The sequence below is a fragment of the Notamacropus eugenii genome, chromosome 4 (genome assembly GCF_028372415.1).
Source record: "Notamacropus eugenii isolate mMacEug1 chromosome 4, mMacEug1.pri_v2, whole genome shotgun sequence".
Classification (NCBI taxonomy): Eukaryota; Metazoa; Chordata; class Mammalia; order Diprotodontia; family Macropodidae; genus Notamacropus; species Notamacropus eugenii.
Genome location: NC_092875.1, coordinates 193,549,408 through 193,559,085, shown reverse-complemented (window position 1 = coordinate 193,559,085; position 9,678 = coordinate 193,549,408). Strand labels below are relative to the sequence as shown.

General features: G+C 39.4%; 1 protein-coding gene across 2 annotated transcripts in view; it reads right to left on the bottom strand.

Annotated features, from left to right (window-relative positions):
• Positions 1 to 389: 389 nt before the first annotated feature.
• Positions 390 to 9,678, bottom strand: part of E2F3 (E2F transcription factor 3) — a 90,993-nt gene continuing 81,704 nt past the window's right edge. For both annotated transcript variants that reach the window (XM_072603948.1, XM_072603949.1), the window contains exons 5-7: positions 7,201 to 7,315; positions 6,158 to 6,293; positions 390 to 2,394 (exon numbers count right to left, since the gene is read on the bottom strand). In XM_072603948.1, the coding sequence (XP_072460049.1) occupies positions 2,132 to 2,394; positions 6,158 to 6,293; positions 7,201 to 7,315 (514 nt within the window). In that variant the 3' untranslated portion in view covers positions 390 to 2,131. The remainder of the gene's footprint in view (positions 2,395 to 6,157; positions 6,294 to 7,200; positions 7,316 to 9,678) is intronic.

Here is a 9,678-nt window from a genome sequence, read left to right as displayed (position 1 = left end):
TAACCAGATGAGATAAATACGGTATATGGAAAAAAGCTTGGCATAAATTGTTTCCTTTACAGGAAAAAAAAAACCCACAGTGCATTTCCAGTAGGCACTTAACACAAAGCTTCCCTCCCCATTCCCCCCACCCCTTTCTCCCCTCCCGCCTCTCTATGTAGTACCACCACCAAACATTCTGTACCAGGTCCAGGGTGTGTGGGGGCAAGAACACACAATGTACATCTTTGTTCTGCATTGTTTTTCCCTTTTCAAATATACACCCACACATACGTACACAAGTATTTTAAGGTGTTGGTGTCACTTTTATGACTCCCCCACCACTTTGCATATTATGGAATTCTGTCTATAGTCAACTCCAAGGTAAGGTTTTTTTCAAGGGATTTTTTTTTTTTGTTAAAGTGTTTATCAAGTGCCCATGTGCCTAAGCACTACGTCAGGCATACAAATATCAATTTCACTGTTCATTCCGAGGTTCTTCCTAACTACAATTCTCTCCCCATACTCCATGTAGAATAGATGATGGGAGAATTCTCAACATTCAGGGAATGGAGTTTGAGGTACAATGGAACCAAGGCAGATAAACTCCAACCTACAAGTTTGGCCGTGAAGAATACACATTTCCATCTGGAGATGGGAAAGCATACTTGGATATTCACCCAAATGAAGATAACACAGGCCCCCACCCCCCAAACTTGGACACCATTCCCTGAGAATAAATAGGGAGAATTCTACCACACCTTAACTAATACTGCCTTATTTGCCTTGATTCCCTTCAAGCCATGATACTCCCTCATAAGTAAGAGGAAATAGGATTTGGGCCAGAACTACTGCTGGACCAATACCTTTTGTGATTACTTACTAGCTCAAGTAAGCATTGTTCGGCCTCCTGGGATGGGAACGTCATTCTTCCTATAGAGGTCTCTTCCTGACCCCATCCCTAGGAGTGGTGTCCCTGAGTGTGATGCAAGAGAGCCCTTTCCTGTGGTCATTGGCAGACAAAAGACCCCTAAATGAAGCAGTTCCTCTCAGCTCCTACCTGGAACTGCTGTATCCATGAATCCGGCACTCCTTTTCGGCAGGTGGCCCAAGGCATTAGTATCCAATACTGATTCACCCCCCGTTCTCCATTCCACAGAGAAAGGACCAATGTGAAACAAGGCCTATATAGCACTGGGATCACACAGGTTTAGAAACTTTGCTCAGCAGCAGCAGTTCTTACCAGCTTTGCCCCAAGCTGGAAGGAATTAGTAGAAACTGCTTCAAAGTAAACAAATTAAAATGGTGATGGGTGCTCACAGGAAGGCTTAAATGCTTAAAAAAAATAAAAGTTAAAAAAATACCAAGAATTCCTAAGTGGCCATGTGCTACAAATAAACTTCAAAGATACAAATAAAATGGGGATTTTACGGGAGCACCTGAAAATCCACAATTGCTTGGAGTGGCAGAAGTTGAATACATTTTATCTATAGTTGCAACATAGTATATAGAACACTTCAAACCAAAGGCATAATAGGGCATTAGTATTTCTTACCTCATACCAAACAAACAGTACATAGCTTAAATCAAGTTAGGACCACAATTTAAATATTCCTAGAAAGAGCTGAAGAAATCCATTTTCATACTTTCGTATGATTTCAAGTTTATGCTTCCTGCAGTTCCATTCCACATTAGCAGACCCCCAAAGACATGCATTCTACAAAGAAGGCACGGCTTGAAATGCTTTAAGGAAGATTGCTGTTTGCAAGTGGACCACGTGGTTCTGGCCCTTTTCCACCAGCCCATTCATCAGGTACAGTGGCCACCTGGGAAGGGAGGGAGGAAGGGAAGGCAGGCAGGAGAGAGGGCAAGGTACAGCTATGTGATTGCACACATTCCCACCTGCTGTTTCATCCACGAGATTTTGGGGCCTACGGTAAAGCAAGGCTTTCCCAAAGAAGCCTGCCACTGTGCGCTTATTAACATTTAGAAAAAAACTTAGTAAAATGTCAGCTTTGTTGTGAAGTTGTAGTTTACTTCGTGATAATATTCTTGAAGGAAGAAGGTGGCAAGGGACAACACTGAAGGACAGATGTTCTAGTTCCATGATAAAAAAATATTGGTTGATATAGAGAGAATTCACACAAAACAATCAACTGCACATAAAGTCCTCCACCAATGGAAGTTTTTCTAAATCATAAGCATCGAAGAGATCACTGATGCCTTCTTCTTCTCCAAGGCTGAGTAGGTAGTCTTCTTGGATCAAGGGAGGCAATAAGTTCACAAATGGTCCTTCTAGGTTTGAAGGAATTTGGTCCTCAGTCTGCTGGAGCAGATTAGTTGGAGAAGCCAAAGGAGAAAGGTTTGCCACAGAAATGGAGCAATCAGCATGTCCTGAGTTGGTTGAGGCCAAGTCTATGAAGTAAGATAGAAAGGAAATGAGAAAAAAAAAAGGGAAAAAAAATGAAGCTTGATTTTTGAAAGAAGGGCTGTGTTGCTTCCTAAGTCATTCAATGCTACAGAAAGAGACTGCTTAATGCAAAAAACTGGTCTTAGCAGATATGTCACAAAAAAAGAAGACTTCTGTTCTGCCTCCTTATCTACTTTAAATGAATGAAAGAAAATATCAGAACTGAAGGCAAACAACTTTAAAGATTAGAAACTAAGCTCATTTCTGCTAATTTCTAATTTCATAAAATTAGGCATTTTAAAAATAAACATGGGGCAAGCCAAGTGGCAGCGGACAGAGTGCCAGATGTGTCGTCTCCCTGAGTTCAAATCCAGCCTCAGACACTAGCTACGCAACCCTGTTTGCCTCAATTTTCTCATCTGTAAAATGAGCTGGAAAGGAAAATGGTGGACCCTTCCAGCATCTCTGCCAAGGAAAGCCCAGATGGGGTCATGAAGTCAGACACGACTGAACAACAAAAAGTCAAAAACCTCCCCCACAAATACATTAGGGCTGGCTCCAATACTTAGCTCCTAAATCAAGTACCTTTGTTAAGTTAGGAAAAAATAAATACTTGATTATTTAAATTTAACATAATATATAATTATTAATTAATAAAATTGATTTAAATTTAATATTTTAAACCCGAGCTACTATTTTTATGATCAAAAGTAAATAAGAGCTACTCTCTAAGAAGTGGATGCTGTAACCAACCCCACTTTATAGGCAAAGAAGACTGCTCAGAGGGTAAGTAATTTGTTCAGGGTCACACAGATTTTGGATTCCATCTAGATGTCCCTCATTCCAGTCTGCCTGGAGTATACCAAGTATACCACAATGCCTCTAATAAGATGAAATCATTCTTAATTGGGACCATTTGACATGACCTCTCTTTTTCTATATCTCAATCCTTTGATATTATCCTCCATTCTCTCCTTACTCCAATCTTATGAAACCCCTCTCTCTATTAACTGGAGACCCCTCCCTTCTCTCATCTTTTCTTAACCACTGGCTCTTTTCCCATTGCCTACAAACATACTCAGGTCCTCCCTCCCACAACGTCCAAAAAAAAAAAAAAATCCTAACTTGGTGTTAGTATCCCCTGACAAATTTTATTCACTCTTCCCTCCCTTGATAGCCAGACTTCTAAAAAATGCTACTTTTTCTCATCATCTATACTTCCTTTCCTCTTACTTTTCAGACCTTTTGAATATGGCTTCTGACTTCAGAAAACAGAAACTATTCTACCTAAAGTCACCACAGCTTCCTTTAATTGTCAACCTGATGACCATCTCTTTTCCTCCTCTTTGACCTCTCTACAGCCTCTGGCACTGCTTGCTGACCATCCGCTTTTCTCCAGGCTTTTGTGATCCCTGTGTGTCCATTCCTTCAGTCTCCTCCATATCAGGCAGAAGCCTCTAACAGTGAATATACCAGGTAGAGAGGTGTGCTGAGGCCAGATCACACTGTCTAGTAAGAGTAGATAATTAAATTTTCAGTGTGAACATCTGTACCTCAGAAATCACCAAATGCCACAAATCAGGGCTTGATTTATTTGTCAATTACATTTTGTCAATTATCTAAAGTTAAGAAAGTGATGGAGAAAATGTTACTCGTGAAGATTAAATTTAAAAATGTCTTGAGTTTTCAGAAAGCCAGTTGTTACACATTTACTAGCACACCCTAGGTCGTGCTACCCCAAGGTTCTGTCCTGGGTCCCCTTCTTTACTTACACAATCTTTCAATAACCTCCTATAAATTCCTATGGATTTAATGATCACGTTTATGTAGATGATTTCCAGATGTATGTATATATGTATGTATGTAACTATCTATGTATGTATCTCAAGCTTTCACTTCTCTCCTGAATTCCCTTTTTACACCACCAACTACCTAGAATACATTCCAAGCTGGATATTCCAGGTATATCATGTATGAAACAGAACTCATTACATTTTGCCCCAAAGCTACCTCTTTTTCAGACTTCTCTATTTCTATTGAGGGCATCATTGGTTGCAAAGATTCACAACATCTGAGTCATCCCTAACTCCTTTCTCCCTCAATCCACACATCTAATCATCTGCTAAGCCTTTTTGATTTTACCTCCACAATTTTTCTATATGCCTTCTCTACTCACGCTATCATCACCCAATTTAGCCCCTAATCTCCTCTCACCTTAACTCCTACAATAGCCACTTAATTACCCGCCTTGACTAAAGTTTCTCCCCTTTGGAAGCCAATTTCTACATAGATGCCAATGTATTATTTCTAAAATTACAGGTCAGATCATGTTAGTCCCCCTCCTCAATAAACTTTAGTAGCTCCTTTTAGACTCCTCTGTTTGGCACCGAATGCATTTTATAACCTAGTCCCATGTACTTCACAGTCCAGATATAAGTGAATCAGTTCTCACTTAAGTGGACTGTTCTGCAGACCCCCTTCTCCTCTTGTGGCCCCACCCCTTCTGGCTCTGTGGCCCATAGCCAGGGCAGCTTCAGGGCCTGAGGTCCCCACAGCTCAAGCAGAAAACTCCTGATGTGGGGGCTGCACTGAACCCCCCTCCCTTCACATGTCCCCGTCCCCCCCACCCTCCAGCCACCTGTCCCCGGGAGCCAGAGCTAGAGTCATAGCCTAGTGTTGTCTCCCCTCAAAGAATGTAAGCTTCTCAGGGATTACTTCATTTGTGTCTGTCTCCCTAGAATGTAGCATAGTATCTAGCACTCTGCTAAAACTTAGTAAATGCTTGTTGACAAGAGCAATCCTAATTTTAGTTCCAGGGGTGAGGAGGGGAAAGGAAGCGTATCCACCATCACCCGCTGGAGAATTATTGTACTGTACTGGAACTTTGGAGTGGGAAGAGTAGTCTTGACCATTTAGTGGTGATTATGGCTGGCAGGAAATTAGCAACCAAAGCCTATATGAACCTTGACACTGAGTTCATGTGTCTCTGCCAGTCTCACCATGGTTTGATGTCACCAACAAGAAGGTATTACTCTTTGTTACTACTGGCCCAGGGACATAAGGAAGACATGTAAGATTGGGTAGGATAAAGGATAGGGAGATGAGTCAGATGGGGTCAAACTTTAACCCAACACAGCTTATGGTGAGATGCACCAGTTTTATGAAGAAAAGAAAAAGTTAAGTACAGGATGTGTTTTTCTCAAAGATGATGTAGGCATATTTGTAATATATAAGAAAAAGGAAAAAAAGGAGGGGTTAGTGAAAAGGTTAAGGTTATAAAGAAAAAGGAATAATTTAGGAAAAATAGTAATTTTTGTGATGATTTTTACCTCTTGTACCCTTCTTTCTCATCTCTGCTGAAAAAAAATTAAGTTCTCAACCTGCACAACTTTTCTATTTTATTTCTCTTGGACTTTCTCTCTCTAGCTCTACACCAAATGGGGACACGGTCAAATACAGCAGATAAGTTGCTCGTTTTTAAACAGGAGGAAGTTTTACCACCTATGGTCAGTAACAGAAGAATTTGGGAGTGGAGTATGGAGTTCTATCTCCTCTATGCCCAAATAACAAAGATTTAATTGACAATTCCTTGGGTTGAATCAATTAGAATTATAGTGTAAAAATAAATTTTAAAACAACAACAAAAAAAGGCTATTTTTCTCTCAATGTTTCTGTCTCCTAAGCCTGGCTTTGTGGAACCCAAATAGGATTCTCAATGAATTAATCTTCACATCACATTTCTAAATGATGCAAAACAAAAATTGTTACCTTTGGAACTGGATTTGGGGATATTCCCATTGTGGTCTTGGCTGTAGGATTTTACTGGACTGTGTGTTTCATTCTCTTCTGGACACAGGTAAACTTCAATGGGTCCTTGGTTACTTGATAAATGTATTTGTAAGCTCTACAAATATATAAAAAAAAGTCTACAGTAGGAGGTGAAACTGGCAATTTTCCCTACTAAACTTCATTATGGTTTCATCATAGAAGCAATGTAACTGCCAAAAAGCATGTTCCTGAGGTCATAACATAACTGACAGACATTCTACCTCCCTTCAAGGTTTATTGAGATTTCAGGAAAGAAATAAAACACACTCTTCCACAGACTTTTTGAAAAGAATGCCATTAGTTAAGTTTTAGAAACAGTTTTGGAATTGCCATCACTTATCTATTATATGATATTAAAAGGTACATCTTATTAGTGTTACAACAAAAACATTCTTAATAGTATACCCTTTAAAATGGGACCAACTGTACTGAATGAGCAAGGGATTTCCAAATAATGCAGTGTGCACTTTTATTTGTCATCAAGTTTTTAAAAAGTAAAATTTATCCCAAGAAATGGAAAAAAATGATAACATACCTGCCTTAATTTAAGGGCTCTTGGATCAAGGGTAGATTTAGTTTATATAAAAAATATTTAACTAAATCTACTCTTGACCTAAAAGCCCTTTATGGAAGATAATATTTTTTGTTTCTAATTTTAAAAAATGAACCACAAAACTATTTCCTCTACTTTCCACTTGTACCACCCTCCCGGAAAAAAAGAAAAACAAAACCCTTGTAATAAATACGCAGTGTTAAGCAAAACAAATTGCCGCATTGACTATGTCCCAAAAAATATAGAAGGCAGATTATTATTGGTTAACTCACAAAACCCTCAAGACAAATTCACACCTCCTACCGAAAGCCAGGAGAAATAGAAAGTATTCAGGAGAAAATGATGTACTGATTTTCCCATTTCGTGAGTGTAAGAAAATATTTATAGCTGAAAGCTTTGCAACAACAGGAATTTTTAGTCTCGTCCTTACCTCTAAGGGATCAGGCACTTCAAGTCTTGTTTCTGGTGGGGCTTTCACAACTATAACAGTTTGGTCTTTAAGGCCACTAATTTTTCGGATATCTTGATATGTAACATAAGCTAATGTGTTAAGTGTTAAAGAAATCTTACCATATAACTGGCAAAAGTAACCCATTGAAAGACAACAAACCTAACGGTACTGGTACAAAAAGTAAAATGCTTTACTTCAATTATATTGGTGAATCTTTTGGCTCTTTGATCATCATGATTGGCTTGTGGATTTTTTTCTCCATTCAGGACTGTGTTATGAACCACCTGTTATTTTTCCAAGGGAAGATGTTATCAAAGACTTGCTGTGATCAAATCACCCTTCACTTACTGTTTAGTGGGAACCACTGGAGGTAGTGTTGGTAAGATTACAAAAATTTCAAGGTGAGCAAGGATTAGCCATTTTGCCTAGGGAGAGGGAAAAAAAAAAAATCTCTAAACCATCTTAATAGCTAGGCAAAGCTGGCAGCTGGGCTGGGACAGGTGTGAACAGCTAATTGGACCCCAGTGGGTATCACTGTCTCTAGACTTTACAAATGGGCTAAAAGAAATGCAACCAAAGTGGGACCCTGGTGGGAGGTACCAAGCTTTGAAGTCAAGAAGGGAGTGGCTACAGGCTTAGACACTAGCAGTATCACAACAAATGGTGAAAGAGTAGAATTTCATCTAAAGAAAATGCCAGCCCAGTGTTCCCCTGAGCTGTTCCCTACACCATCAGTCTCCCCTCCCCTCCTCCTCCTTCTCCTACCCCTGCTTGCTGAAATTGTTCTCCTCCAAGTCATCTTAAATCCCACCTCTTCCACATAGGCTTCCCTGATTTCCCCAAATAGAAAATGATCTTCACCATAGTGGGCCCCACATAAGTTTCGCTTGCATCTCTATATTTAATACTTTTCACCATGTGTCAATTATTATCATAGGTTACTTGCTGTGTATGTTATATCCCACACTACTAGATGGTGGACTCCCTGGTGGCAGGGACCATATCTTATTTGTTGAGCTGAACTGCTAAGAGACTACTGAGGGGAGGGTAAGGCTGGGATTAATAGGCATCATTGGGAATCATTCTGAACGTTTCCAGAGTTGGCTTGACAGATGGCTTAAGATGAAACATCTTCAATCTATGAACTCAGTTTTGTACTGTGTAGTTTACTTTAGCCTCTTGTTTGCTTTCTTTTTGGGGGGAGGAGAAGGAATACAATCTCTGTCTCAAGAAAACTAAGGGGGAAAATATGTATTATCCATGGTTATACCAATAATGCAAGGGCAACTTGGAAGTACTGTGGAAGTCACGTAAACCCAGTGGAAAAAAGATGGCAGGACAGAAAGTGGAATCTCCACCCTAGCAGTTTTGGGGCATGGCCATATGAGTGAGGGAAACCTCTGGAAGGATGGTTTGGGGTTCAGCTGGGAGTACCGCTTCTGTTACAGGTTCTTCTTTCTTTATGCCGGCCAGTTCTGAAGAGCATTGAGAAAAATCAAAGAATGCCATGGCAGGCACATTTTTCTTTTTATTGCCACATGTGATAAAAGCTTATTAAAATAAGCCTAATCCATAACTATTCAGTCAGCTGCAGGAACAGAAATTTCAACATATTTGCCAACAAGTTTTACAAAATTGGCAACAGAGTAGAAAATTGAAGGGAGTTGTGCAAACACACTCTAAACATAGGAACTTGAAAGGTCTTTCTCTCTAGCCTGTTCCTGAATTTGTTCCAGTAAGGTCAGCAACCTGCAGCCAGCCTTTTACATTTACAATAAAATGCTGAGAAGGCTGATGTAGATGACAATGTAATTGTAGCTACCACATGCCCTGAAAGGCTGTTCTTCAGGTACTAAGCAGCTCCTCTGGGATTTGGTACAAAAAATTAGAGGAACTGGAACAACCCTTGTAAGGGCCACTCCATGCCTGTCATTACTGCCAACAGATCCAGCTCAGCTATTCTTGGTCTCACTAATAATCACCCTTTCTTCTTAGCAGACTACCTTGTATGGAGTGGACACAATCAATGTTTAATTGAATTAGTGATGAACAACAGATACAAAAAATATGACCAAAATCTTGTCCAAAATTATTCTATATTGAAAAATAGATGCTTCCCTAATTTCAGTGAAAGGCAACTAAGATATATTTCCTTTCTTAGGCCCAGAAATATGATAGTTAAATGCAACTATAATATATCATAGTAGATCATAATATTTTATTTCCCCAACGACAAAAGTAAAATGTCAAATAATCAGAAAGTTTAGGTTGAAATAAATCTTGGGACAACTAAAGTTCCATCAATTTGGCTTTCTATTAAGCAAGCATTAAAAAAATTTTTCTTCAATGAATCACTCACTCACACACACACACACACACACACACACAATCTCTTGGCTACATCTGGAAGCAATAATTTGCACTTTCATTAAGATGGAGAAATATGAGAAACAAGTT